The sequence below is a fragment of the Aspergillus fijiensis genome, assembly GCF_003184825.1.
Source record: "Aspergillus fijiensis CBS 313.89 unplaced genomic scaffold BO72scaffold_43, whole genome shotgun sequence".
NCBI classification, from domain to species: domain Eukaryota; kingdom Fungi; phylum Ascomycota; class Eurotiomycetes; order Eurotiales; family Aspergillaceae; genus Aspergillus; species Aspergillus fijiensis.
Window position 1 is genome coordinate 258166 of NW_024469019.1, and position 26391 is coordinate 284556.

General features: G+C 52.4%; 15 protein-coding genes across 15 annotated transcripts; 5 read left to right on the forward strand and 10 right to left on the reverse strand.

The window, feature by feature from the left end:
• Positions 1-6: 6 nt before the first annotated feature.
• Positions 7-974, reverse strand: BO72DRAFT_529756 (BTB/POZ domain-containing protein; the record flags this gene model as incomplete). Its single annotated transcript, XM_040950258.1, has 4 exons — positions 7-342; positions 397-657; positions 721-856; positions 931-974. The coding sequence occupies 4 exons, from the start codon at positions 972-974 to the stop codon at positions 7-9; spliced, it is 777 nt and encodes a 258-aa protein (XP_040798975.1).
• Positions 975-2197: 1223 nt separating this feature from the next.
• BO72DRAFT_434177 (Zn(II)2Cys6 transcription factor) lies at positions 2198-4541 on the forward strand (the record flags this gene model as incomplete). Its single annotated transcript, XM_040943230.1, has 6 exons — positions 2198-2890; positions 2939-3195; positions 3256-3487; positions 3535-4320; positions 4382-4455; positions 4498-4541. Exons 1-6 carry the CDS (start codon positions 2274-2276, stop codon positions 4539-4541), a joined length of 2010 nt encoding a protein of 669 aa, XP_040798976.1. The 5' UTR covers positions 2198-2273.
• An 85-nt stretch (positions 4542-4626) lies between these two features.
• BO72DRAFT_188938 (UbiX family flavin prenyltransferase) lies at positions 4627-5706 on the forward strand. Its single transcript, XM_040939521.1, has one exon. It carries the CDS (start codon positions 4839-4841, stop codon positions 5520-5522), a length of 684 nt encoding a protein of 227 aa, XP_040798977.1. The 5' UTR covers positions 4627-4838; the 3' UTR covers positions 5523-5706.
• Positions 5707-6287: 581 nt separating this feature from the next.
• Positions 6288-8360, forward strand: BO72DRAFT_188924 (putative extracellular lipase). Its single transcript, XM_040939520.1, has one exon. The coding sequence runs from the start codon at positions 6479-6481 to the stop codon at positions 8156-8158; it is 1680 nt and encodes a 559-aa protein (XP_040798978.1). The 5' UTR covers positions 6288-6478; the 3' UTR covers positions 8159-8360.
• On the reverse strand, positions 8361-9828 carry BO72DRAFT_188923 (FAD-dependent oxidoreductase). Its single transcript, XM_040939519.1, has 3 exons — positions 9758-9828; positions 8954-9703; positions 8361-8909 (listed from the first exon to the last, which is right to left on the reverse strand). The coding sequence occupies exons 1-3, from the start codon at positions 9784-9786 to the stop codon at positions 8564-8566; spliced, it is 1125 nt and encodes a 374-aa protein (XP_040798979.1). The 5' UTR covers positions 9787-9828; the 3' UTR covers positions 8361-8563.
• A 584-nt stretch (positions 9829-10412) lies between these two features.
• BO72DRAFT_188957 (uncharacterized protein) lies at positions 10413-11297 on the reverse strand. The gene has a single exon (XM_040939523.1). It carries the CDS (start codon positions 10953-10955, stop codon positions 10449-10451), a length of 507 nt encoding a protein of 168 aa, XP_040798980.1. The 5' UTR covers positions 10956-11297; the 3' UTR covers positions 10413-10448.
• Positions 11298-12061: 764 nt separating this feature from the next.
• BO72DRAFT_514961 (cytochrome P450) lies at positions 12062-13778 on the forward strand (the record flags this gene model as incomplete). The annotated part of the gene is made up of 6 exons (XM_040949535.1): positions 12062-12375; positions 12425-12455; positions 12502-12642; positions 12687-12816; positions 12861-13491; positions 13616-13778. The coding sequence occupies 6 exons, from the start codon at positions 12062-12064 to the stop codon at positions 13776-13778; spliced, it is 1410 nt and encodes a 469-aa protein (XP_040798981.1).
• Positions 13779-13981: 203 nt separating this feature from the next.
• BO72DRAFT_347221 (DUF3237 domain-containing protein) lies at positions 13982-14683 on the reverse strand (the record flags this gene model as incomplete). The annotated part of the gene is made up of 4 exons (XM_040940672.1): positions 13982-14008; positions 14103-14170; positions 14268-14477; positions 14545-14683. Coding segments are annotated over 4 exons (444 nt in total), but the record flags the coding sequence as incomplete, so codon positions are not given.
• Positions 14684-15112: 429 nt separating this feature from the next.
• On the reverse strand, positions 15113-15837 carry BO72DRAFT_450243 (uncharacterized protein). Its single transcript, XM_040945208.1, has 2 exons — positions 15781-15837; positions 15113-15641 (listed from the first exon to the last, which is right to left on the reverse strand). The coding sequence occupies exons 1-2, from the start codon at positions 15788-15790 to the stop codon at positions 15328-15330; spliced, it is 324 nt and encodes a 107-aa protein (XP_040798983.1). The 5' UTR covers positions 15791-15837; the 3' UTR covers positions 15113-15327.
• A 310-nt stretch (positions 15838-16147) lies between these two features.
• BO72DRAFT_514969 (uncharacterized protein) lies at positions 16148-17795 on the reverse strand. Its single transcript, XM_040949536.1, has 4 exons — positions 17418-17795; positions 17271-17356; positions 16606-16913; positions 16148-16433 (listed from the first exon to the last, which is right to left on the reverse strand). Exons 1-4 carry the CDS (start codon positions 17672-17674, stop codon positions 16212-16214), a joined length of 873 nt encoding a protein of 290 aa, XP_040798984.1. The 5' UTR covers positions 17675-17795; the 3' UTR covers positions 16148-16211.
• Positions 17796-18489: 694 nt separating this feature from the next.
• Positions 18490-19094, reverse strand: BO72DRAFT_514972 (uncharacterized protein; the record flags this gene model as incomplete). Its single annotated transcript, XM_040949537.1, has 2 exons — positions 18798-19094; positions 18490-18737 (listed from the first exon to the last, which is right to left on the reverse strand). The coding sequence occupies exons 1-2, from the start codon at positions 19036-19038 to the stop codon at positions 18490-18492; spliced, it is 489 nt and encodes a 162-aa protein (XP_040798985.1). The 5' UTR covers positions 19039-19094.
• A 738-nt stretch (positions 19095-19832) lies between these two features.
• On the reverse strand, positions 19833-20209 carry BO72DRAFT_498613 (uncharacterized protein; the record flags this gene model as incomplete). The annotated part of the gene is made up of 3 exons (XM_040948785.1): positions 19833-19888; positions 19938-20021; positions 20068-20209. The coding sequence occupies 3 exons, from the start codon at positions 20207-20209 to the stop codon at positions 19833-19835; spliced, it is 282 nt and encodes a 93-aa protein (XP_040798986.1).
• A 799-nt stretch (positions 20210-21008) lies between these two features.
• BO72DRAFT_498614 (putative HET domain protein) lies at positions 21009-22982 on the forward strand (the record flags this gene model as incomplete). The annotated part of the gene is made up of 1 exon (XM_040948786.1): positions 21009-22982. One exon carries the CDS (start codon positions 21009-21011, stop codon positions 22980-22982), a length of 1974 nt encoding a protein of 657 aa, XP_040798987.1.
• Positions 22983-23280: 298 nt separating this feature from the next.
• BO72DRAFT_409280 (GNAT family N-acetyltransferase) lies at positions 23281-24256 on the reverse strand. Its single transcript, XM_040942398.1, has one exon. It carries the CDS (start codon positions 24145-24147, stop codon positions 23431-23433), a length of 717 nt encoding a protein of 238 aa, XP_040798988.1. The 5' UTR covers positions 24148-24256; the 3' UTR covers positions 23281-23430.
• An 805-nt stretch (positions 24257-25061) lies between these two features.
• On the reverse strand, positions 25062-26342 carry BO72DRAFT_498616 (uncharacterized protein; the record flags this gene model as incomplete). Its single annotated transcript, XM_040948787.1, has 2 exons — positions 25062-25967; positions 26067-26342. 2 exons carry the CDS (start codon positions 26340-26342, stop codon positions 25062-25064), a joined length of 1182 nt encoding a protein of 393 aa, XP_040798989.1.
• Between the last annotated feature and the right edge of the window lie 49 nt (positions 26343-26391).

The window sequence follows — 26391 nt, forward strand, 5'->3', positions numbered from 1 at the left end:
GCTTAGTCACATATCCAAAGAGCCAGCCTCCTGCCCCGGCGCATGAGTTTCCGCATGATTAACCACTGAACTCAGTGCCTGCTCCGCTGAAGCCAATCGACGCCGCAGCCGATCCACCTCATCCATCGCAACAAACGCCAAATCGCGCCCCAGACACGGCACTTGCTCCAGCAACTGCGGCGTCAAGACCCGGCCTCGAAACCCAGGCCCCGCGCGGTAGATGGTCTGACTGTGCAAGATCTCAGACACGACGCGCTGGTGCAGACGCACGTAGTTCCAGGCGCGGCGGTCATAGATCTCAGCCATCGCCGCCGCGAACCCGTCCTCGTCCTGACGTAGCGACTACAGCGCGGTCGAGAAGCGGTCCGCCGCGAGGGCTTGAAGACTCTCGATCACAAAGTATTCGGCTTGCGCGTATACTCTGGCGTGAAAGCACGCGGCGTAGCGGATTGCTAGCCTGTCGCGGTCAACTGCGTTGGCAATGTTGGTGTTAGGGGTACGTGTCACGACGGTGTTCTCCCGAAGCAGGCCGCTGTCGATTGCGTTCAAGATCGTGGCACTACTGACGGTGTAGTCGCCCTTATACAGGAACTCGAGGACTCTGATCAACAGGTAGGGCGGGGTGTGTTGGAGGAGGATGGGTCTCGTCCTGTTCATCTGTCGTCCTCGCGGCTACCGTCAGAAGTTTGCATTGAGTAGGGTTGGAAGCAGTGGATTTACCTCAAGATACGGTCTTGATTGATCAATGGTCCGAGCGAAGTACCGCGACTGGGGACAGATGATCGGACGATGCGCAGGGAAGTACTGTCCGTCGCATATGAGAGTGATATCACTGGACAGGGGGTTCAGGAAGTATCTGGTTGGTAGTGATGTTTTATGTAAGTATGATTTGTTGGGATAGATTCGTCCCCTGGGGCTCAGAGTTCTTACGCTGCTCGCTCTGACACATCTGTAAGGAGAGGAGTTTCGTTCATCGTGGCTGGTTTGTGGTGGTGTTGTCGTGTCAGAGTTGATATTGCGCTGAGTTCAAGTTGTGGCCGACTGACAACTAACTCGGCGAGATGAGGGTAGGTTGTGACGAACCTAGAAGGATTCACATCATCTGTCACGATATTCATTTGCTGTTACTGTGATCGTAAAGTCTCTACATTCAAGGTGTGCTATCAAGGTAAAGTGAATAGTCCTCGAGTAATGATGGTAGCATCAAAGTCGATATACGCCCTGCACGCTCACCAGATTACGCGAAGAAAATATTCTGCTATCTTCAGTGCTATATTAGGCCCCGTATGTCAGCGCAAATACTCCTGCAAGTTTCTGAGAAAGCCACGGACAACTTTAGTATACAAAGATGTAGATGTGCGTCGACTCGTGGTAGAGAAATTAGGTTCTCTGGAAATGTTCAACCGAATACCTCCAGGCTATAGTACATTTCGCCTAGAGAACGAGACCTGGATACCTAAGGCATCAATCGTAAGAAGACTATAAGTGCAGCTAAGCTCTGATTTCGCAAAAATCATGATTAACTGCAAGATTGCATAAACTACTTCGATAAGTGCCAGCACTAGCCGTCATGTTATCAAGAAGATGCATAAGTATTGTTCATTTATGTCCGTGGTGATGGGTGGAATGGATTGCCCACAGTCCGAGGCTCCGAGACCGGCTCCCGAGCACCGAGAAAGGAGCACTTGCTGCCTCACGATTTACCCCTTAAAATTTTGTTTGACGACCTGCAGTCTCCATCCATTATTGACCAGGCAAGAAAAGACACGAAACAGCACAGTGCACAAAGGAATGGATCTACTTTAGCCTGAGATTGTTTGGGTTCAAAGTCTCCATGCTCTTCTTTTGTTTGTCTCTATGCTTGCCGGCCACGTAGCGCAGCTCCCGCGGCTCGGCCTGTATATCCATGCTGAGGCAGCCTGGTAAGATCGACAATTAGCGTGCCTTGAACTGCCGGTAGCCTTACAGAAGATCAGCCACTATCAAAGCCATACTTTTTCCGTAAAACCCATTCAGTGTCTATGTCTCACTGAATCAAGGCTTCTGTGCTGTACCTAAACTTTTCTTAGTCCGAAGTGTAGTTAGTTGCTGAGAAGATAGCTGACTCAGCCGGCTCCGAGCTTCCGGGCGTCCCGCGGCTGATCCGGGGAGGAATGGCCGCGTCTCAACCAAGCACTCTCACTCTTTCAGCGAAAGGATCATACACATAGTCATCCATCAAGTATTTTTTGCCAAGAGATGTCATCTTACCTGTCAGCATCTCGCCGGAAACAATGTCAGCGCCTATCGATCGCCAAGAGATTGACCGCGTTCTGCAGTTGAAGCGCACTCAGCGCGAGGCTCGAGCATGCTACCCGTGTCGCCAACGCAAGGTTAAATGTGACAACTCCCAGCCATGCCGAACCTGTCGCCGACGCGGCCACCCCGAGATTTGTGTATATGATCCGAGCCCACCGAAACATGGCAGCGCTCGGAGGGCAAGTCGACGAACTTCAGCTACTGCCTCAGCTACTGCCTCTCGCGACTCCCACCCACTCCCCGCATCACAGGATGCATCCAATCTGGGGTACCCGTTACAGCCACTGGCACAGCCACCTGCTCCAAGCCAGACAGTTCTGCCCCCCTTCTCACATCTGCAACAGATTGACTCATCTCGGAACTATCCGCCTGATGGCCCTGAAAGTGAATTTGTGTACTCTGGTGATAATTCAGTGGTCTCCATCCTGCGTAATCGTACACATGACGCCAACGGCTCAATGGCTCGTGAGGTCGGCTCGGTCCTCGGTCTCCAAAATACCTACCATAGTTATCCGTTCATGGAGTTCAGAACCCCCGGTGATCGATGGAGAGAACTGCTTCGCATCCTCCCCCAGCGCGCCGAGGTCCTGAAGTAAGCATTCAAAAGTCTCAAGTTGTCACCTTTTCTGACCGTGTACAGGTTCTTTCACTTCTATCGCCTATCGGCGTACCCGTTTAATCCTATCCTTGTAGATATCGAGCGGTTCGAGCTGGATCTCTGTTCATATCTGAATGCATTGGCCAGTGGAGAGCTACAAGATCCCTCTCGCATTTCCGACCGCTGGGCTAGCGAAAAGTCGGTTGCTCATATCAGCCTGCTCCTCGCTACTCTGGCCGCTGGAGCACACTACTCCGACCTGGAGCATATACAGCGCTCGGAGCTGTGTCTCGACTTTGGTATGCACCTCTTACGCACATCTTCAGTTGTCTGTCATGATGAATGCTAACTTCTTGAAGCAAGGCGCTCCTTCCAAGCTTTACGCCTAGCGAATTTTCTCTTCCGACCAACGTTCGACATTATCCAGTCTCTGCTCATCCTCGGAAACACACTGCAGAATACTGGTCAATCAGATTCGGCTTGGGCGTTACTTGGCAGCACAGTGCGTCTAGCTCAGACCATTGGACTTCACACCGAAAAGAGCGTCGCCCATTTGCCAGATCATGTCAAGTCCAAAGCGAGAAGATTATGGTGAGGCACACCGGAACAATCACAGATTGAGAGCTAACATACTACAGGTTCACAGTTGTGTGGCAGGACAGCCTCTTATGCCTTTGCTACGATCGACCTCCAATTGTCACTGTGACCGGCTGGTCCCTCGACGATTCTGCTTTCTCGGGGAGGGAATTAAATTACATGGACATGATGCATTTTCTTTGTCGAATCGCCTTGGATATACTTACGGCTAGTGAGATGGAGATGCAACAGCCTTCTCGGTTACTGGACATATTGGCCACGGTGGACAGAGTTTGCCAACGAGCGCAACCTCACCTAAAGAGCCTGCAAGAATGCAAAACGCTGCAACACAACCTGGAGCACTTGGCCTTGAAGATGCACATTGCTTTCGCAGTCTCCGTCGTCACTCGACCGGCACTCAAGCGATCTGGAGTCCGGGATTCGGCCCAGGACATTCTGCGGATGCGCGCCAAGTGCAGTCTGATTGACGCGTCCAACACTTTCCTCGAGTTCCAGGCTCTCAGCGTGGTGCCTCTGCGGACGTGGTCCATGGTGCATACAGTAATTAGCTCGACTCTGCTGCTCTGCATTTGGGAGGAGACGCGCAACGATGCTGAGTGTCGTGACTTGCAGCAGAAGGTGATTGAGGTCTTTTCTGCCGCCGGTTCTGTGGGCTCGGTGGAGAGATCGGGCTCGGAGAACGGGCAATGGCTGTCGGAGAGACACATTCGGGCGCTGATTACCTTGCGAAACGCGGTGCGGACGGCACTGGAGCGGGAGAAGGAAGAGGGCGACGTCGGGCCACCGAATAATCTGGAGCAGGCCGAGACCTTCATGCCTGCATTCGGGTATGTGATCCACTGAACCATATCCACTTGTGGGGCTGACGGAGTGCTAACAATGGTGCAGAATCCCCAACGGCTTTCCTGATGTCTTGGGGCAGGACTTCTCGCCGATGTCCTATCTCGATTCAATTATGAATGGTAAGTCGAGTGATCGTTGTGCCTTCATCTTGCTAACGGCAGAAGTGCCCATGTTCGATCTCTCCCAAGAGATTGATTTCTCCTGAGCCGGCTCCGACTGGAATGTATGACGTAGTTAGACCGTTTCACTTTACGGAGCCTCTCGGCACTTCGGAGACCTCGGAGTCTCGGGGCAGTTTGTCTTCCTCTGTGCCATAGCCCGAGTGAAGGCAAAGAAATATGTGAGAAGAAGCAACAAACTCCTCTGCGAGTTATCAGACGGATCGCCACGAGAGACGTATATAACTATCCAGGAATGTCTCATCGGTGATAGTCCTTCAAGCACTCACAGTCACTCATCAGACGCATACATTTTCGGATACATATTACCTGAATTCGCCCATATGTTCAGCTCAATCCTTCCCGGTACTGCTACACCTAACTCCGGTCGCTCCGCCTCTCCCCCTCACGACATGACCTCCGAACAAAGTCGTTCAGCGCACCCTGCGCCCACAACCCGTCGACGTCGCATTGTGGTTGCAATGACAGGCGCTACCGGAGCGTTGCTTGGGATCAAAGTGTTGATTGCTCTACGTCGATTGAACGTGGAAACCCACTTGGTCCTGAGTAAATGGGCGGAAGCTACGATTAAATACGAAACCGATTACCATCCATCAAATGTCAGAGCTCTAGCCGACCACGTACACAATATCAATGATATGGCGGCACCGATATCGAGCGGGTCGTTCCGGGCGGACGGGATGATCGTGGTGCCTTGCAGCATGAAGACTTTGGCGGCCATCCACTCAGGATTCTGTGATGATCTCATCTCTCGCACGGCGGATGTGATGCTCAAGGAGCGACGACGACTGGTTTTGGTGGCGCGCGAGACGCCGCTAAGCGAGATTCATCTGCGAAACATGCTCGAGGTTACACGCGCCGGAGCGGTTATCTTCCCGCCCGTACCGGCGTTTTATATCAAAGCGGCAGGTGTTGATGAGTTAATCGACCAGAGTGTCGGACGAATGCTGGATCTGTTCGATCTGGACACTGGAGATTTCGAGCGATGGAACGGATGGGAAAAGTGATGGGAGTTGTCTTTGGTCGCACTTCTTTTTATGGGCGCATATACCTCTTTTTGAGTGCAAATGGGTTTGATTTCAGGGGCGTGATCTACTTTTACGGTTAGACTTTGGTTGAATGATAGACCTATTTTTGGGGCCGGACGGCCTTTGAGAATCGACGAACCGCGGATGATTTTCGCTACCACGAACCTGGATCTTCATGTGTTTCTACCCTTTTCGGATGGTCCGCTCGGAGACCCAAACAACCAACCTTGAATTCTTCACAACTTCCCCACTGAAATGTTGGGTCTGGGTCAGGAACAGCACTCAATCGGCTAAACGGCAATGCAAACCCGACGTCCAAGCCGACAATGCTGAGTCAATTTGACGAATGACTTGTCGACCAGCAAGTTTGGCAAGAATCCAGGAAAGCGCATTGACAAAATCTTCGGAGGAGCTCCTTGCCCCGCATGGAAATGATCACCGGCACAATGCATACAATAGCGGGGAAAGGGGTGCGGGGTCCCTCTCGTTCATCCTGGCATTCGGCAGTTCAGCCCTAAAAGCAGCGACTCCGTCTGGTTTCCAAGGCATTTAGACTGTCGCAAACCTCGGTTCATGTGTGAGATTTCAAACAACCGCTTCTTCAGGGTGCTCCGCTTCTCGACATCTCCACTTCTTGTCGGCTTGGGTTGTGCCTGGCGCAGTCTCCTGACCGGCCGATCGTATTATGCCAATGCGACTGATTTCTCGAATACGACGGCAGAGAGGGGAAAACGAGGGTTTCAACCGAGGAGACACATGGGCAAACAAAGGACTATGGCATCCTGGCTCTCAAGTGGACATGTCCGAAAGTTAGGACGAGGGGCTGCATACCAAAAATGGATTCATGAAGACAAAATGGAGGCCTATATAAATCACGAGCTAGGTGGCCTGCTGAGTGGTATTGTTGAACGTTGAGGTTCGACTCTCAGGCAATCATGAAGGCCCCCTATTTCCTTTGGCTTGCCCTTTCGTGGGTGGCTCACGCGGTGCCCGCGCCGCGCGCCGCAGCGCCTACTGTGACCATTGCCAGTCCAGCTGCGACTGTCATTGGAAAAGCTGGCAATGTGGAAGTCTTCAACAACATTCCTTTCGCGCAGGCGCCCACCGGCTCACTGCGCTTGAAGCCCCCACAGCCGATCCAGACGTCGCTTGGGACAGTTCAAGCGACCGGGAGCTCCAAGTCATGCCCGCAGTTTTATTTCTCGACCAGCGATTTCCCGGCCTCAGTTCTGGGTATCCTCGCCGACAATCCTCTGGTACAAGTCGCCACCAATGCCGGCGAGGACTGCCTTAGCATCGACATCCGTCGCCCGGCTGGAACTACCGTCGATTCGAAATTGCCCGTGCTTGTTTGGATCTTCGGAGGTGGATTCGAGCTTGGGTCGAAGTCCATGTATGATGGGACGTCGTTGGTTTCGTCTTCGGTTGATTTGAACCTGCCTGTCATCTTCGTTGCAATGAACTACCGCGTGGGTGGCTTCGGCTTTTTGCCTGGCAAGGAGATCAAGGAGGATGGGTCCTCTAATCTTGGTTTGCTGGACCAACGTTTGGCTCTGGAGTGGGTGGCTGATAACATTGCGGCCTTTGGAGGAGACCCAGACAAGGTGACTATCTGGGGTGAATCGGCGGGCGCGATCTCGGTCTTCGATCAGATGGTGCTCTATGACGGCGACAACACCTACAAGGGTAAACCTCTTTTCCGAGGCGGTATCATGGACTCAGGAAGCGTTGTACCGGCTGATCCAGTTGACGGGGTCAAGGGACAAGCAATCTACGACACCGTCGTCTCGACTGCTAAATGCTCTTCTTCCAACGACACACTCGCCTGTCTTCGAGACCTGTCGTACGACGAATTCCTGAATGCCGTGAACTCTGTGCCTGGGCTGCTGAGCTACAGCTCCATCGCCCTGTCGTATCTCCCACGACCGGACGGAAAGGTGCTCACCGCATCTCCGGACGTCCTTGGCAAGGCCGGCAAATTCGCGCAGGTGCCTTTCATTGTGGGCGACCAAGAGGACGAGGGAACACTGTTCGCCCTCTTCCAGGGCAACATCACCACAACGGACGAGCTAGTCAAGTATCTCGCCGACTATTTTTTCTATGACGCCAGCCAGGAGGAACTCCAGGAACTCGTCGGCCTCTACCCAGACACCACGACCTACGGATCCCCGTTCCGCACCGGCACCGGCAACAACCTCTACCCGCAATTTAAACGCCTCGCTGCCATCCTTGGCGACCTGACCTTCACCATTACCCGTCGGGCCTTCCTGGCCTACGCCGCCGAGATAGCACCCAACCTACCGACTTGGTCCTACCTGTCGAGCTACGACTACGGCACTCCGATCCTCGGTACTTTCCACGGCAGTGATCTGATACAGGTGTTCTACGGGATCTGGCCCAATTACGCGGCCAAGTCCAGCCACACCTACTATTTCAGTTTCGTGCATGACCTCGACCCCAACGCCCACCGTGGCGTTTATCCGGAATGGCCCCAGTGGAAGGAGAATAGGCAGCTGTTGAACTTCGAGGCCAATGCGGTGGGTCTGATGGGGGATACGTTCCGCAACGGCACGTATGATTTCATTTTGGAACATGTGGATGCCTTCCATATCTAGCCATGTTGGTTGATGTGTGGTATATATATAATTTTGGATAAGTAGTTGATAATGAGGTATAATGAGAAACCTTTGGCTGAGAATTTCAACTTGAGAGATACGGCGTGATCTCACGAACAACGTAAATGCCCCAGAGGGGCTGTGAAAATCCAGTTGAAAAGAAAGGAATCAGGCGTTGGCCTTTTTGGGTCGTCCGGCCACGTGATCTCGAGCAAATCTCCAGGCAGGATTCTCTGTTTGCCTCCATGGGTTTCATCAACCATTTCACCAACCCTGAGGGGTCAAATTGCTTATTTTCTTGATCCTACTGTAATTCATGTCAACGAGCCCAGACTAGTCCCCAATAGTGCATGTAAACTCGAGAAAGAGGCGTGCTGATATCGAAAAAGATAAATTGTCGGGATATCAAGCTTGACTCTCCTCGATGCACAAGCTAACCAAGTCATCTACCCGATCCGCGATCCCCCAGCTCAACTTGTACCCGCTTGGACCAGCTCCATAGCAATGAACCACCGGGACCGACTTCTGTTCGTTCTTCATACCATTTTCAGCTGTATCCTGAAAGACAAGATGACCTTTCTCTAATCGCAGTCCACTATGTCGCATCGGACGTCGAGCAATATACACCTCGCGAACATCGAATCCCAGCGTTGGGCTGGTGCGATCCTCTTGGCCCCCGAGTAGTTCCGGGCACAGTGCTGCAGCTCTCGAAAGGATAGAAGTTGTTGCATTATCGGAGATGACATGCGACCTGAACCATCAGCACTAGACAAAAGAAGCAAGCGATGCACGTACCAATTATTCGGCTCCTTCGTCCCACCTATAATCGTGCCCCCACCAAGGGGCCTAGGGATAATGACGGTCGTCGATCCATCCGACCAATGATGGCTCACAGTCTTGTCACAGCGATTAGCAACCGCAATAAACTGCCCTCGAGAGGGGTACGACTGCGGATCATCGAAGCCACGCCCACTGGCGTTGACCACCGCAAGAATCCCCCGATCCTTGTGGTATTCCTGTTCCCGATACACGAAGACCGCCTCCTCGAGCGCTACCAGATCCCGACAAATGAATTGGACCCCGAGCTTCTCAGCTTGGCGTTCCAGCCATCGTAAATACATAGGCGAGTTCAACACCCAAGCGGTATACGTCACTCCAAGCTTGATCGACTCATGCCCCTGTGGGTACTCCCGGGATTCGAGAACGCGGAAGCCGGGCCACGAGGCGTAGCCGTTTTCCTGGGTGAGCTTCGGGTCGAAGTAGGCCGGGTCCGCCACGTCGAAGAATTCCACGCCAGGGACGAATTGTATGCTGGCCTCGGGATGGATTGCCGACAATCGTTCAAGCTCTCGGTAGGTTTCTCGCATTAGTGTCTCCTCGAGACGGTCCTCGGGTTTGGTGCTGGGAACAGGTCGGAAATGTGCACCGGCCCATGGGGAGGCATAGTCGATGTGGAGGTCTCCGGGGAATTCTTTGGAGATGATGGTGACGCGGTGGCCGCGCTGAGCGAGGCGGATGGCGCTGCTGAGGCCGATGACTCCTGCGCTTCGTGGGTCTTAGTGCGCTAGATTCTACAAAAAAAGGTGCGTTTAGGCCTACCCGACAACGATGACTGAGGTTCTATTCATAATGGCGAAGATGAAGATACAAGAGAAGAGGGTAGGCTGTTGTAATATAACAAGGAGTGAGGTACTTCCGTTTGACCTCGGATGTGTTGTCGGTGTCTCAATTCGGTGGCCCCGTGACCTGCGTGACTCATTATACCATTACACTCCTTACAACTCCCTCTACAGCGAGCATTCGTCTAAGCTTGATCCAGCTCGAATACCCAGATCAAATCAACTGTTGTCTAAAGTGATCGCATGGAACAACTTAATTGAATCTAATACCCGTTGAAACCACTCACGGTATAATACTTATCAATGGCATGCCAAGTCACAGTTGATGGACAGCGAGGGAGCCATAATTCTTACTTTGTAAGACCTCTTATGATTGTTGCATTGTAAGTACATTGCACCAAGTCGTCGAGCGATCATGGCATTCTTAAACTAGCTATGCATAGAGAGAAGTTGCTCTCATCCCGGCAGCAAGCGAAAAGTTGGATATTGTGGAAAGAAGTCGAGAACAAGATGGGCTCTTTGAGCAAGACATCCGAGCACAACCAGTTATGTTTTATAGCACCCTGCGAAATATGCTTGCGCGATATCACCATGGCTTGACAGCGAGAGCATGCACCAGATCCGAATCACATTTGCGGAAGAGTTATCTGAGTGCCTAGCATCCTCACACTTCACGAAGACAACCACAAATGACATCTCTCGCAATGCGGGGAGTCAAGCTCGCTCTTGTTGTAATTCCTAATCTGCCCACATTTGAGACAAGTGCCTTTCAACACAAAGTCATAGCCATTATACACAACGGCCAATTTGTACCCCATCACCGCCTGTTCGAACCGATTGAGCAGGGCCACCTTCTCGTTCGACAATTCCTTGATTTCGCCCTCCATGTCTCGTTTTCTATTCTGCGTCAAGCGGAACACCCGTCTTGATAGGTCGTTTGCAAAGAACCGGGCCGGGAACTCTTGATGAAGAAGGTCCTCCAAATGATCGAACACAATTGTGGCCATCTTGCTACGAAGAGTTTCATCGTTCACCTCGAAGGCTAAATTGACGGCCTCTGCAAAGCCTTCGGACGACCATGGTATCTTGAGGACCTCATCCACCTTTACGAGAATGAGATTCTGCAGCGGTTGAATATCGAAGTAATCCGCAATTGCAGCAACACGGAGGTGGGGCATCAGTGCTTCGGATAAAATAGGGTGGTTTTTTAAAGTAACAATCCCTGTCTCAGTCAGCTCACTCGCTCTGTTTCCAATATTCCGGACGGTCACCGAGGTCAGACTGAGAACAGCAAAAGAGAAAGAGTGAAGAGAAATGTACCGTAGTCATCACGCGTCTCGTTCTCTGTGGTGTAGTCTCCGGTATAGAGGTATTCCCTCAGAAGTTCCACAGTGGATGGTTCAAATCCGTCGATGGAGTATACGCGAGTGGATGTCTCCTTTGGGTTGACATTTGAATTGAGAGTTAACGTCGCTCGTCTATTATGGAGACTGACTGCACTCACCTTGAATCCCCTCTCACATGCAGCCTTGATGGCGGCGACTTGCGGGTAGACGATGACACGGTGGATGGGAAACTTGATGCCAGCGCACTCTAGGGTCAAGTCCGTGTACTCCCCCTGTTTGGCCGACTCGTATTGAGTGACTTGTAGAAGGCTCGGCAAGATAGTGAACCTTGTATATCCGTAGATATCAGACCGAGAGGTCAAAGCGGATTATTCGAGAGTCGTCGTTGGGGATGGCAGTGGTATGTTCCAGCCTGGTGGGTGTAACGGGTTGCGAGTCGAGCCACGCTCGCAAGAAGGAGGAAGATCCTCTTAGCCATCCCAGGAAATATGAGAAGAACCCCAGGGTGATGTGAGAGTGAGGTGATGACCGATTGAACTATCATGGCGAGGTTTCCTGGGTCAGGTTATGCTGAGTTGTGACGGACAGGAGAACGAAACATAGTTGCGCGCCAAAATCTTGACAAATGCTTCGGGAGGACCTTTTAAGAGTCTTCTAGACCTTTGATCGAACTAGGGTGCCTCTTTCATGTCAGTCATTGGTCCAATGCCTCAGCAGGCCGACAATGACCATTTGCTGCTTGCGTACCTTATCAGCCCGAGATAATCTCGGAACCCCGCGCGATAGCAACCCGTAGTACCCGTATCAATGCATCTCTTATGGTTTCCCCTTGAGGATAGCTCGCTCTTGGCCGATATCAGTACTGCATGTACACCAAAGTTATAAGTATTAGCGACTTGACCAAAGAATAGCTCAACCTCGTATAAGCAGTTACCAAGATGTTGTCAACGTGGGTGGCAGCGGCTCTTATACTATGTTCCTTCCTTATCAAACGGCTATATTCTCCCATTGCCAAAATACCCGGCCCATGGCTCACCAAATTCACGAGCCTAACGATCAAGTACCATGAGTTCAGCGCCAATCGTCGCATGTACATTCACCAACTCCATAAGCAATTCGGACCCGTGGTTCGTTTAGCCCCGAACGAGGTGTCATTTGCGACTCTTGATGCCATCCGCGAGATCTACGCATCGGGCGGGAGCGGCTACGATAAGACTGAATTCTACGACATGTTCCGCCAGTTTGGGGTCAAGTATGCTGCTTCGTCTGGTGTGGGGGGTGTATTTGCTAATGCCTGCTAGAACTATGTTTTCGACTCTGGATAAATACTCGGTCCGTTACCACGTATTCCAGGAGGAAGAAAGCTAACAGTGAGCAGCATAGTCAGCGCAAGCGGGAACTGGCCGATAGATATGCCATGTCAAATATCCTGCGCGAGAGCCACGTATCGGCCATTCGCGACCGCGCACAGGCTTTTGTTTCGAGATGCACTACTGTAGCTAAGAGTGTAGATGTTTATGTACGTATCCTCAGTCAAGGTAAGGCTGGCGCTGACAGTTTTAGGCTTTTCTCCATTGCTACGCTCTTGACTGTGTGACGCACTTCATGTTCAGCCCAAGAGGGCTGTATTCTCTCACCAACGGGAAGGATTTCGAGATCATGGAGGAGTTGACCTACCACCATAGCCTGCAGAGTATGTTTGTCAGCCACAAGCCGACAAAGTACTGACCTGCACAGAGAACCTTCTTCACCACTACCTCCCCACACTCAGCCCATACTTCCCCAGCTGGGTCAAGCCGCGTCGCGCGCCCAAGACTAATGCGTACGTCCAGAGCATCACAACGCAAGAGCATCCAGACGGCCACAGTCTTCTCGGCCGCCTCAATCGGAGGGACTCTCCACTGAGTCACGATCAAGTAGCGGCTGAATGCAAAGACCACATGGCCGCGGGGATTGACACGACAGGAGATGGACTGTGCTTTCTTATGTGGGAGTTGTCCCGACCACAGAGCTGCGAATTCCAGGACAAACTCTACGAGGAACTGCGTACCACGGCACCGGACACACCGCTCGATAAGCTGGTATACCTTGACGCGGTCATCAAGGAGGGACTTCGCTGTGCGCCGCCCATCCCGATGTCGTTCCCTCGGTATGTTCCCAGCGGCGGACGGACGATCGATGGGACTTTTGTCTCCGAGGGGACGATCGTCAGCTGTCAGCCGTATACTGTCCATCGTTTCGATGAAGATGTTTTTCCTGAACCGGATCGATTCAATCCGGACCGATGGATGGACGAGAGCGGAGCAACAGAGCGGAATCGGATGTTCTTTGCGTTCGGGACTGGAGGGCGGGGCTGCACCGGGAAAAAGTAGGTGGCCTGAGATTGTTTCTATTCCTCCTCATCCCTCTCGACCGCTTCCTTTGCTTTCATGTCATTTAACTCTTTTCTTTTCGTTTCTTCTCAAGGGTCAACGTAAGCTAATGTCTTGCAGCCTCGCTACAGTGGAGATGAAGATCCTCCTGCGGGAGGTCTATTCGAGGTATCGCACTACGGTGGCCGCTGATATGACTGGGTGTATGCATATTGATGATCAGATAATCTCTGCGCGACCTAAGGGGCAGGCATGCAGGTTGACTTTTACGGCTAGAGAATAGACTAAGTCGACATGTTGTGGATTGTCATTTTGTCGACTTGCTATATACAACATTCTAGGCTAAACCATTGTATTTCCCTTTCTAGTTTTAGTTTAACAACGTTGTTCACACCTTTACTCTTAATCTTTGATACCTCTTCGGATATGTACCTACTATAGCTCAGGTACTAATCCATGAGCCATCAGCCTTTAAGCATCCAAGAACGTCGTCGAATTCCAATCGGAAGCCATCTAGAATTCACATCAGCACAGGGCATTGGCATCTACACGAACTCCACTCCACCTGATGAAGATCACACCACCCGATGAAGAGAAATGTACTCACATTCCAAGCATCAATCCTCAAGATAGACGTCGAATTGATATCCGCCGCATGGGTAAGCACCCCAATCGCTAGTTAGCCTGTTAGCAATATCTCACCACGCACCACGCACAATGAGCCCCAACTCCAGCCCAGCTCGTCACCTCCCAATAGACAAACAATACCTACCGACGACATTATTCAACCAATAATACTTCCGACTGCCCGTCTCAAACACCAGGCGCAGATGCAGCTGCCCACTCGGCGACTTGGGCCCCGACGTCTGGATGAAGATGTCCGCCCCATCGTCGGTGCGGAGGTTGTACCGCGTATCGGCGGAGAAGATGCCCGTGGCGGGGTCGACGAGGCCCCAGTCGGCGCCTACATCGAGGATTTTGCCTTCAGGTTGTTAGGCTGTTGACTGATCTGGGGTAAGAGGTAAGCGGGGAGTGTGGAGGATTCGTACCTGATAGTCGTGGGCCGGTGAAATTGCCGCCGACGATGGGAATGGCCTTGCGGGTGCCGTGGGGCCCCGGGGAGAGCATGAGGGTCTCGGTGCATTCTACGTAGGCGGTGTAGAGGAAGGAGAGGGCGGGGGCCGGGGGTGGCGGTGAAGGAGTGGCTCTAGCGGCGACGAGGGGGGAGAGGGAGAGGGCAAGGGCGGTGGTTAGCCAGGTGGTGAGGGCTGGGAGGTGCATTTTATCGTTGCATAGACTTCTCCAAGGAGGTAGAGGGTGTGATTGAGCTCAATGCCATTGTGGTTGAAGAAGAGAAGCTGATATTTATGCCTCTCGATCCTACGAATGATGCCTCGGGCTGTAGGATATACTGTATTGCTGTATCTTAATACTGCAGCTTACGGTGCGTTCGAGGTACAAGAAGTCCCGTCTATTCAAGCCGAATGGAGAATTAGATGAAATCATGTTCTCCACTGGGGCAGACGATCAGGACTCAATACGGGGGTTCCCCGCATTCTAACCGAGCTCGCGCAGCGCTTTACCCCGCATGTCGTCTGCATGCAACTGAAGATTAGGTAAGCAGTAGCTATGCATAGACTATGCAGAGCTGTACCCTTGTGCAAGAATTGATCAGTATCACCGACAAGCTTCTCAATCTTCCTTCATCCAACCAAGACACCCGCCTCCCAGAAATGCCTGTGTAGATGACCGGCCCAACCAATTCCACACCACCTACCAAAAGCCAAAAGAATCCTAGAGGGAACTAAAGCGTCGACCGAAACACCCCCCCATCATTCGAGCACGCATCCTGATCCGAGACGATTATCCCCTTGCACGCCCCGAGCACATTCAGCGTCATGGAGCAGTCCACCACGATATTGCCCTCGGGGTTGGGGTCGGAGCAGGGGCAGTTGTGGATGGCCCGCAGGTAGCCGCAGTACGCCTTCACGCCGTCCGGCGTCAGCCCGACGCAGGTGTCGGTCGTCAGGATCTTGCCGAAGAAAATGTAGCGCGTTGTCACGGATATTGGGGGGGTGGTCTTGGGGTGAGGGGGTTGCGGCTTGCGTGGTGGCTGCTATCAGCGCGAGGGTTGGGAGGAGGGTTTCTTGTTCCGGTTTGCGGGGTGTTAGTGGGATGGCGGGGGATGGCCAAATGGGAGGAAGGAAGGGGGCTCAGGTGTTGAGGGTTGAGTGGGATGAAGGGTTTGAAGGAAGAGTTGACTGCCAGGTGAGTAGAGTACTTACTAATCTTCATTGTTGATGTTCTTCCAAACTGAACCTCTTTTATAATGCAGTGGTATAGGTGTATCGACTAGCAACTTATCCTTTGAACACAGTGATGAAGGGAAATGGCCAACTGAGAGCCATCATTAGTGCCAGTGATGGCGGCGGCTGTTGAAGTAGTATTATATCCCAGACCCCAGGAGACACAGCTGCACGAGAGTGGCATAGGCCGGATCGAAACATCGCCATCCCTGTTCGTCGCTGGCGGTCTGGAGAACCACATGATCAGGACCCAAATCACGCTGCTTTCAAGTCGTCATAAGCTAAACAAGAGCTTCCATTTAGGCAAGGATGGCTGGACAATGTCTTGGTGCACGTGGTGGAGGCACTAACCATCCACCCTCACTTCGAGGAGCTTGTTGCTCCTATTATTACCAAATCATCAGATACAATCATTCGCCTTGCGATGGCAGTCCTCCAATTCTGAGTCGTAAGGAGAAGTCATGCGATATTTCTCCAGACATCATACCACGAAGATCGTTGTCCTTTGCATGCATGACTCCGGACCGCTCTACGATATACCGATCATAGAGCGGGTCATACTGCGCATGAGGAGACTTGCAACTTAAATACCTTGCTATTTGATCCAATAACGGACTCTTCATACTCAGGGGCTGATTTGTCATAAGAAGTTTCTGTTAAGCACATACACATGTTCCACATTTGTGACTCTAGTCAGGCCCTTTCCGAATGGGTCATCTTATCATGTGACCATTCTAGAAGAATAAGCACTTCCGCTCGCAGGAAAGTCAGCAATGTATTATTGTGCCAGCAATAACGACCCACCTGGTGGTATGAATAGAATGGACCTTCTTTTGACACCGCTTCCAGCAACTGACTCAGCCACCTCCTCGTAACCTTAAAACCCGAGCCCATGAACCATTTCATTGTCAAAGACGGCAGCACCACGAACCACGGGGCGACCAGGGTATACGGGCCGGAACCGTATCTAGTCCCTGATCTTAGTCCCGCATTTGGATGTCTTGCCACGGCGTCGGGCTCGGATGTTGTATCCGCAGGATCTGGCAATCTAATTCGAACCTTTTCTCTGCAGTCAATTACGCTTCGGACAACTTCCATATGGCGATTGGTATCTCATTAAAGTCGAGGTCAGAACATTAACAAACACCAAATGTACCCTAAACATCCCTCCCAAGGAAGGAGCGTGCTAGGTATCCTCTCCTTTCCTACAAACCAGAAATTGACAGAAGGTGACACATCAAGCACTCAAACAACAACCGGATACAGCGGCATAGAGAAAACAAAAGAATCATAAGCAGAAGGGAAAAGGGAAAGAAACCAAGCAAAGGAGTTCCACACCCAACCCCGCCAATCCACCAGAAATCCACTCATGCTCTACCGATTTTAACACTTGGGTAGTTTTACCGATGCTATTCCACACGTACATTAACCCCGGTTCGGCAAAAACAAAACAGGGAGAGGCAACGTACCGAATCCAGAGCACGGCTGCACAGCGGGATCATTCCGTCGGACCCAGGAGCTTCCAGCCCCGAATTGTCCAACTCTTATCCAGGTCCTAGGTTATCAATGAGTATGAATGCTTTCACGAAGAAAGGCCTAAGGAAGCAGGAGCATACTCGTCGGTCAGGATCTGACACGTGAAGGTGACCCTAGTGTTCTTGGCGAAGGTAGGCCCGTTGACCGCACAGGGCGCGGGAAGCTTCTTGCTGACGATTTGCCCGAAGATCGAGCAGGAGACTGGACCTGTGGTGGCCTGGCGGGCTTCGATCTCGGGCTCGGGCTCGGGGTCCGCAACGGGGTCGGGTTCTGCTTCCGGGGCGGCGAGGATGGTGGCGGGGAGGAGGGCGGCGAGGAGATATGGGGTAAGCTTCATGATGTGCTGGTATTCTTTGTGGTGGGTGTATCGATTTATGTCGCTGTGGGAGATGGGGACGATCGTGAAGTAGGGCGAGGGATGTGGGGAACTTTATAGTCGGTGGTGGATCCTACTATTTCCATGGACTACACAACTAGTCATTCTGCATGTAAGGCTGTGCTGAGTGGAATCCGCTCGTACTGCCTCACTTGACCTTCGTCGCCGAGAAGTGTTCCACTGGTCAAGACTATCCTGTCAAGATATATTGTAGATCATCCGAGGAGGTCCCCAGGTTTCGGAGCTGAGGACCCGGGGTTCCACCGTCTTGGCGGAACCCCACGGTCTGGCCCTATACGAAGTCGGGAACAAAAGGTGCGGCTGAGCTCGATATTAGATAATCTTCGCGTACTCGAATACTGATCAACGATATTTTTAGGCCGGAATAAGGATGCACAGCACGACGCTTGTGGCAGTGTATGATACCGGTTCTGGCGAGAAGATACGGCCAAGTTTGTCACGGCGAGAGCCTGGACTGTAGTCCCGGGACTTCGGAACCTCTCTTGGCATTCTCCGCCCACTCTTTGCTGCTCGTATATTCCCTGTCAGTTACCATAGGACCATAGGATATCCGTGATTACACAGCATCTCAACAATTGTGGGTAGAACAGTTGTGCTCTCTGAGTCTACGATCATTGGCTTCATGTTATCCCCTGCAGCTGCAAAGTGACTGTTGAATAAAATTTTCAATTGTAAATGAGTGTATCGGTTAAGCTATCTATAGAACCAAATAGCCCTCCATCGATTTTCATTATCCTTGTCTGCAGGCAGCAAGCTCAGACAGCAACCTTAGCAAGGTCAACCGCAATGCAGTCGGTAGGAAGCGCGGCACCGGAGCGGGTGGCGTAGATCATGTAGGTAGGCGGACCCGCGGCGTACAGAGACACGTGAGGACAGGCGAAGAACTGACCCTGGCTCCATTCAAGGGCGTTGTCGCTGCCCGTGGTGAAGCCCTGGGTCAGACCTCCGGCGGCGATGCCGTCGGTGCTCTTGAGGTCGACATGGCCGTCGGTGCCAACGTAGACTGATTTCCTTGGTCAATACACGAAGAGGCGAGAAGGGAGTGATAATGTGCAAAACTCACCGACATCACCGTTCTGGATGCCCAGAGAACCATTCCCGCCGGTGAAGTTGATCCCATGTTCACCTGCAGGAGCCAGGATGAAGGCGTCGCCCTGGCTGATGAGGGCGCGGCCCTTGAGCTCGGTGGCGCGGGACTGAGCGTTGCTGATGACTAGCTCGAAGAGGGAGGCGCTGGAAGAGGCGGCGGCAGCAGCGGCAAACGCGCTGGAGATGACAGCGGACAGAGCGAAGACGGTCTTCATTTTGAAGGTAGAAGATTGAGTGGATTTGGAGATTGGAAGAGTGATTGTATGTTGCAATGTTTGTGCGTTGCTGATGGAATGATGAGAGAAAAGATGATACCTTACTGCCCTTTTATATGTCCCAAGTCCCACCAGGGTTGTCATCTTCTACACCCTTCATTACAAATCCAGCTCTAGGTCAGAAGATTGCAAGGTGGAGTAGTGCCATATTAATCCACCAAGGTTCTCACAATGTTTCAGATGCCATTGACAGATGATACTAGCAAGCCACCCTATCACCTTCTACTCATTTGCAGCCAGGGTCCTTAGAGTGTCTCACCTGTTGTGGAGAACTGACCAAATCAGACTAACTATTGCTCTACGCATATTAACTGACAAGGTGCTCAATCATGCTTTTACCTGAGACATGATGTCAAGAACTGTGTATCATAGGGTCCTACAGACAGGTTCGCGATCATGTCAGCACGATCCATCTGGGAACGAATCAGAGCCCCATCCGGCAGTTACAACGGTCCAATGGGCATCATGTGGTAAGCAGAACAGCCTAGAGGCGATAAAGATCGCCTGGGACGACGTGCAGAATCTACGAGATGGTACGATGTGGATCCAATGGCTTTAAGTCAACAGATACACAACAAGCGAAACAGCAGACTCATGTTGAATGAACCGACCGTAGCGGAGCTTTCCGTTCTTTCCCCTGCTCAATCAAACCCCGAGCATCTTCCCGGCCGACACAACCTGACCCCTTCAAATCCTCCAAGCTCGAGGAGAAGCTGACCACGACAACCGCTCAGCTACAGACAGCTGTGAGCCGGATGGTGTCGAGGTTGCAAGTATGTCTCGCCCCACACTAGTTCTGGTTAATACATCTTCTTTTGCGAAATGAGAAAGAAACTCACGCGGTGGTTGTTGGGGCACGGAGCGTGATAGACGCTTCCCGGGCGCTTCTGCGCAGTGCACTGCTGCGTCACGCTGCTGCAGGTCTTTGTGTCTGTGTCAGCAATGCTTCTTAAAAGAGTTAAAGCTGACTTGCCCCTCGCAGGATCTCCTGGATGGAGGCATCTCCATCTACCTCAGCCGGCGCATCCGCAACGTCGTCGACCGGGACGGCGAGGCCAACTCCGGCACACAGAAGGCCGAGAAGGGAGAGAGAGATGATGCTTGCTTTCATGGTGGCGATTCTGCTTTATTGCAACTCGGACTAACGATGCGCTCGATAGGCTGACTTGCTGCTCTGGGGATGGATACCTCAAGAATCGCAGACGACAAGCGTCCTTTTATACCCGCGAATCTCCCACTCCGCTCCACAGACATACTCGACCACTTCATATTCTTGTCCATCACTGTGGGAATAGTGTTCCTGGCGGAGAGAAACTAATCCAACGTAAGCATTTGGCGTTGCTTGACATGACCATTCAGGATCGCGGGCTCACAGCCGTACTTCGCTTCTGTCGCACAAAACTCGTATACTTTTGGGGTTGAAGCCGCCCCCAAACGCATGGATGCAGCTGCTCACAACTCAAAACTGACTCGATGATGTACTCTGTACCTCTCTCCACCATGCTGGTGGCCACATCCCCGCAGTCTCGGAGGGTACAGGCACGACTGAATGGAACATGGTGGTGGGACAAGGCGTCCCGTGGCCCCTCGGATGGTCTGCAGCCGCCTGCACAACAGTTGCCATCGGAACAAATGGAAGAAGAGACTGCCAATCGCCTGCCTTCTCGAGACCGCGATTTCTTATTCGTGGTTGCAGACCGGACGGGCGAGAGGGCCGAGGATCAGATTAGGGCTGCAGCCCAGTCGACCTCCTGCAGCCAACCAGAATGGACCGTTGTAGGAGGCCTGTGATTGGCTGCACCCACTTGCATCATCGCCCTCAGAGGTTCTATTTAACCAGCTTGTTATCCACAGCAATCTCCCTCCCACTCCTCTTTATCAAGTCTTCTGAGTGCGAATCATCAGACAAGATGCTCTGCAGATACTGTGACCGGATCTTCCACTGCTCCACCTGGAGCGGCCCCCATCATCCCGATGCTGCCTCCTTGGCCGCGGCAGCCAGCAGCGGCTGCTACATCTGCCAGCCTATACTGCACGATCGATACCAGCATTGCGACTCCCTTGACGGGAGCTGGGGCTATCGCATCTATGTCAGCCAGGGCTACACCCAGGTGATCCTAGACCACCAGAGGGACGACCCGCAGCCTCAAGAAGGCACCCCATTCTGCTACACTCTGATAGCCATCCCAAGCGCCACCATCCCATTCAATCCCGTCCCCCGTCTTAGGGACCCTGCCGCTCGGATGCGCGATGCTAGCACTGCGGTGGAGAACTGGATGAAGCGCTGCCAGATTGAGCACGCTTGTGCTCGGATCTCCCAACCAGAGTACTGCCCATCGCAGCTCTTGGAGACATCGGGTGGTGATAACGTCCGCTTTATCACTTCAGTCGAGACCGGACTTAAGAGACCGTACGCGGTGCTGAGCTTTGATTCCTCCACGACAGAGGAAGGGGAATGGTTCTCTACTGTGGAAGCTTTGCGCATCACTGGCGTGCGCATTCCTGATCTTCCAGCAGCGATCGGTGAAGTCATCACTCTCCTGCTTTCAATTGGAATCAACTACGTGTGGATTGAGCAATTGTGCCGTCGACCAGCGGATCAGCTTGATCAGAGCAACGTCGAGCACGAGAAGCTTCGTCTCTACTCCAACGCTGCCCTCACCGTTGCGGTGTCCACATCCGAAGATCCCGCGCAAAGCGTCTTCAGTAATTTCCCAGCAACCTTGCACGTCCAGCGCCTCCCCTTCCAGGTCACCAATGTGACTGGAGTTATGAACGAGGGTTTCATAAGCAACAATAAAGATGATGGTGATCACTCCCCAAGCTCAGACCTCACCATCATCCCCTGGACATACCTCGCGCAAACCCTGCACCACCAGCACAACTCCTCCGTATCAATCCAAGATCGCCTCGCCACTCCCCGCCTGCTGACGATTTTCTCCTCCGCTGCAGAAGTCTTCTGGGAATGCACCTGCCTCACCCCCGCTAGTGAGACTTTTCCCAGTGGTATTCTCCCTTATCTCCCGCCTTCCCTTTTGACGGGAGCGGACCGCTTCCCCCATCGGGACATCGCTATCCCTACTGATGCGGACTGGTCCACCCTGCTGAGCCTTTGGTATAGGGTTGTGGACGAGCACACTGCTACCTTTGCTGATGCAGGAGGAAGGATGGACTCGGAGAAGAAGTTGGCGGGTTTGGAATGGGTGGCCGGCGAAGTGGGGAAACGGATGAAAGCCATACGGATCTCTGAAGTCGAGGACGAGGGGGATATTGCAAAACGGGAGGAGGCAGCAGAGTATCTGGCGGGACATTTCTGGGGATCGATGCCTTTGTCGCTCGGCTGGAGGGTTGGTGGTGCAGGTGTTAGTGAAAGTGCATGTGGAAAGAAAGACGGTGGCATGCCCAGTTGGAGTTGGGCGTCTGTTCAAGGAAGAAGAGTGCTTTCCCCGCAGGAATTGGGGGTAAGGGATGAGCAGCAGTGTCTGGCTGAAAAGGTGGGATATCATCGAGACTCACCAGAGGGAGAGATCATCAGGCTCAGTTTGAAAACATTTGTGCTTGACGCGCAGTTGGTCTGTGGTGGAGGAGACAGGGTAAAGGTGACGGGGTGGGAGGGTGAGAGGTATTGGGTTGAGGTAGAATGGGATGGTAAGGATGAAGAAGAACCATCAACTTTGCGGTTGGCAGTGCTAGTAGAGGATGAGTGGCTGAGACAGTGGAGTGGACTCGTGCTGAGGTGTGTTCCTGGTGATAATGTGAGTTGTCGGAGGGTCGGATATTTCACGCTGAACATGGTGCAGGGAGATGATTGCGGCGAGGGGAGGTGGAAGGCTGATTTTCAGAGAGTAGCTGGTGATCGTAAGGAAGTTGTGACTTTGGTTTGATTATTCTGACTGATCTGCTTTTTTTCTCACTACTTTTCGCTCTTTTTTTTCTCACTGCTTTCTCTCTTTTTTTTTCTTTTCCTTTTTTTTTATTCTAGTGGCGACGCAGATTTAGGATATGGAGGGCTGGTAGACTGAATTTAGTGCCCGTTGTTGATTTCTTCGCTCCTCCTTCCCTGCAAAGAATACCTAGTAGGCATTGAGGCAAGCAAGAAGCGCAAATCGAATTATGCAGTAGGCACCATCTCCCATACAAGTAGAATGCCCCCCCCCACAGAAAGCAAGTAATAGTTGTGCCGTCATGTATAAGACATTAACTGATAGAGGCTTTAAGATTGTATCTCAAGCCTACGCTTCATCCAGAATGTGTTTGTCGATAAGCCAAATCAACCAAACACGCCTATGCTATTCTCTCTACTGATGCTAATGCATACTAAGTAGGTAACCTCTACCGACTAAACTCCGACATCATAATCAACCCACTCCGCGAACTATACTTCTCCCCACTCACATCCGCCGGCAACAGCTCCGCATCCCCGTTGGCCACCAGAGCCTCGGCCAGCGTACACTTGCCCGACACCCCAAACCCCAAACCCCGATATAAGCCCACGGTCGCCTGATTCTCGGGTTTGACCATCAGCCGCACCCACACCTTCGACGGGGACGACCGATATGAAGCCAAGTACTTCAACGCCTCCTGACACAGTCTTTTCCCGAGTCCACACCCGCGATAATCCGGGAGGGTGAACAGGCTGAGCATCTGCCAGAGTTCCTCCCCCTCCTGCCCTGGCTCTGCAGTGAGAAGGGTAGGTCTCTTCTGCCCCGACTCTTCAGGCAGGATAAATTCCTCGGGCCTGAGTGCGCGTAGGGTCAATTGACCCACCCAGATACTCTGGTCTCCCCCTTCTTGTGTACTTGCTGGATCCCGATTCCCAGTGCAAGGGGTTGCCGCACAGATGAACGTCTCCTTCCCATTCAAGGCGAGGCGGCTCACCCATCCGTCTTCCGGAATGACAGCTTCGATTTCGTAGGTCGAGGAGAACGAGGCCGGGGCGACGCACAGGGCGCGCAGGCGGAGTTGTTGGTATTTCTGGGCGGAGGCCCTCAGGGTATCATCTTTGGGGATGCGGAAGAATGTGTATTCGTAGGCCGGGAGAGAAGTCATCTTTGTTGGTTGAGATTGCTTTTTTTTTTGGCTTTTTTTTTTCTCGTGCGCTTATCTTTCTTGGCTTGCTGCTCCTTTGAATTTGTGGAAGTTGGACGCTAGAGAAGAGTTGGGAAGCTGGTATTATTATCTCGGCACTAAGTCTGTTGACGGGGTCTAAATATACTTTGGCGCGATAAGGATCGCTTCTAATGTTGGAGCTATTTATGGACCCGACCGCGGCAACTACCGAATCGCCGGCGCGCAGTGGAAGGGTGTGTGGGGAGTTTTGGATACATGATCAGTAATCATAATTCCGTAATCGGAAAATCGCGCACCTTTGGGATGATACTATTACTCTGATCTTATAGTCACTTTGCTGTGGTTGCCTGAGGTAGGAACCGCGTCAACGATTCTCAGACAGCGGTCGCGGTCGCGGCCGTCAGTCTGGCCCGACATGACAGCGAACAAGCTTTGAGCCTGCTTCCGTAGCTTGGTCTGGCTTCGTCAACCGTCTTTCTACTTTGACAATAGATATTTCAGCTCGGGAATAGTCTAGCACATACGACCACAGGGTGTGGAAAACAGGGCTTCCCGTCCGCTCAGCCGTACTTAAGCCACACGCCGGGAGGTTAGTAGTTGGGTGGGTGACCACCAGCGAATCCCTTCTGTTGTATGTTTTTTTCTTTTTTGCGTCATGAATAATTTCATATATACCTCGACTCTTCACATTCCCAAAACAACACTCAATATCCCCCACGCCTGATGTGGCAGCAAGGTCACTCGTTCGCTTCAACTACGCAGCTTAATCGTCGACGAAGTGGGTCTCGAAGGAAGGATCTTTTATCAATGAGATGGAGAAAAGGAGTGCTCGAACGAAAGCAACAAAGACTGATTCGGGGATATTGATATTACAAAGAGGTGCTACACAAGCTCTAGTTCGGATCCCGAGTGAAGATGAAGGTTTGCTGCTCATTCGCAAACACCGCCACGCATTCTCGATCCCGGAGGGCTTCTACCTCCATTCTCTCCCACTTGACAGCAAATTTCTCCTCGGTCTCATTGGCCTCCATGTCAACCACGTCATCCGCGGTACATAACCCGAACTGTCTGACCCCAATGCCCAACTGGCCAGAAAGCCCATCGCCAGCCGACCACAAAGATCCGTCAGTGGCGACAGCTACGACATGCCGGCCACCCGCAGCTGCATGCTTCATTCGCAGACTATGTGTCTTTGCAAGCTTGTCAGGAGGAATGGTCGCGGGTTGAAACTCGAGAGCCTTCCTGGGATTGGCATCTTCGATGTCCGGCCAATGCCCGCGTTTCGAACCCATCACATAAAGGTCGCCAGTGTGTGTGATCGCAGTAGCATAAGCGCGACCCGTAGATGGCTCTTTGATGGGCAGAAGGGGCAGTTTGTGCGGCTTGTAGTTGAGCCGTCTTGGGGGTCTAGCAGGCCACGAGGTAATAGGCCCGTTCAAAATACGGGCCGCAAATTCAGCTTGCCCAAATCCTTCTTCATCGTCGGGGACAGCGGGTGGTTGTTCCAGAAGCTCGTCTCCCCATTGGAAGACTTCGCCTGCCTCCGTGAGCGCGGCAAATTCCGATGTCAACTGGATCACGGGAGAGGCAAAGGTAGCGGCGTGAGTTGGAGGGGGGCTGCCGATGGGATTCTCCAGAAAGGAGCACATGTGCTGCCATGAACCCCACGAGAGAACTGTTTTCCGATCATCTGCAAAGACCATCGCTACCGCTCCGGAGACCAAATCCGGGTTCCAGTCGCCGACTCGTCTTGCAGCAATGTGTTTGATGCCTTTGTCATCAATCCTGTGGGAGCCGGACTTCCTGGCGGTTAGATGACTCCCATCTCTGAGCAGGAAAGCGAACCCGTCTGCAAGTCAGATGATATGGATGAGGTTCTCCGTGCCCGCCTCCATTACCCCCGCTCGCTGAGATTTGGATAGAGACCCCCACCCAAAGTGTCTGAGGTCTCCGTCCACGTCGAAAAAGGCGGAACCGGTATCGCAGTTGATGGGGCGAATCTCTTTTCCTTCGAGGACTTTCTTCGGTCGCAGAACCCACAGAGGACAATGCGGGGTGTACTCCAGGTCCAGGTCGGGATGCCCGCGATGATGAAAGGCAACGTTCCGTCTCCGACAAGCTCGTGGCTCCCCGAGAGAGCCGTCGCTGTTCTCACCGCAGGCGAAGAGTTGCATCTTTGTTAATGGATAAGATGTGGAAGGAGTTCTGGAGGAGAAAAGATTT

What these genes read in the sequence shown, in the direction of transcription:
- BO72DRAFT_188924 (XM_040939520.1), top strand. Translation starts at nt 6,479, where the DNA reads ATGAAGGCCCCCTATTTCCTTTGGCTTGCCCTTTCGTGGGTGGCTCAC.
- BO72DRAFT_188957 (XM_040939523.1), bottom strand. Translation starts at nt 10,955, where the DNA reads ATGCCCCACCTCCGTGTTGCTGCAATTGCGGATTACTTCGATATTCAA.
- BO72DRAFT_409280 (XM_040942398.1), bottom strand. Translation starts at nt 24,147, where the DNA reads ATGACTTCTCTCCCGGCCTACGAATACACATTCTTCCGCATCCCCAAA.
- BO72DRAFT_514969 (XM_040949536.1), bottom strand. Translation starts at nt 17,674, where the DNA reads ATGAAGCTTACCCCATATCTCCTCGCCGCCCTCCTCCCCGCCACCATC. An exon ending in TGTCAGATCCTGACCGACGA is followed by an intron (nt 17,357 to 17,417) that starts GTATGCTCCTGC and finishes TTGATAACCTAG; the next exon opens with GACCTGGATAAGAGTTGGAC. An exon ending in CATTCTATTCATACCACCAG is followed by an intron (nt 16,434 to 16,605) that starts GTGGGTCGTTAT and finishes ATGACAAATCAG; the next exon opens with CCCCTGAGTATGAAGAGTCC.
- BO72DRAFT_188923 (XM_040939519.1), bottom strand. Translation starts at nt 9,786, where the DNA reads ATGAATAGAACCTCAGTCATCGTTGTCGG. An exon ending in ACCTCAGTCATCGTTGTCGG is followed by an intron (nt 9,704 to 9,757) that starts GTAGGCCTAAAC and finishes AGACCCACGAAG; the next exon opens with CGCAGGAGTCATCGGCCTCA. An exon ending in ACGAAGGAGCCGAATAATTG is followed by an intron (nt 8,910 to 8,953) that starts GTACGTGCATCG and finishes CTGATGGTTCAG; the next exon opens with GTCGCATGTCATCTCCGATA.
- BO72DRAFT_188938 (XM_040939521.1), top strand. Translation starts at nt 4,839, where the DNA reads ATGTTCAGCTCAATCCTTCCCGGTACTGCTACACCTAACTCCGGTCGC.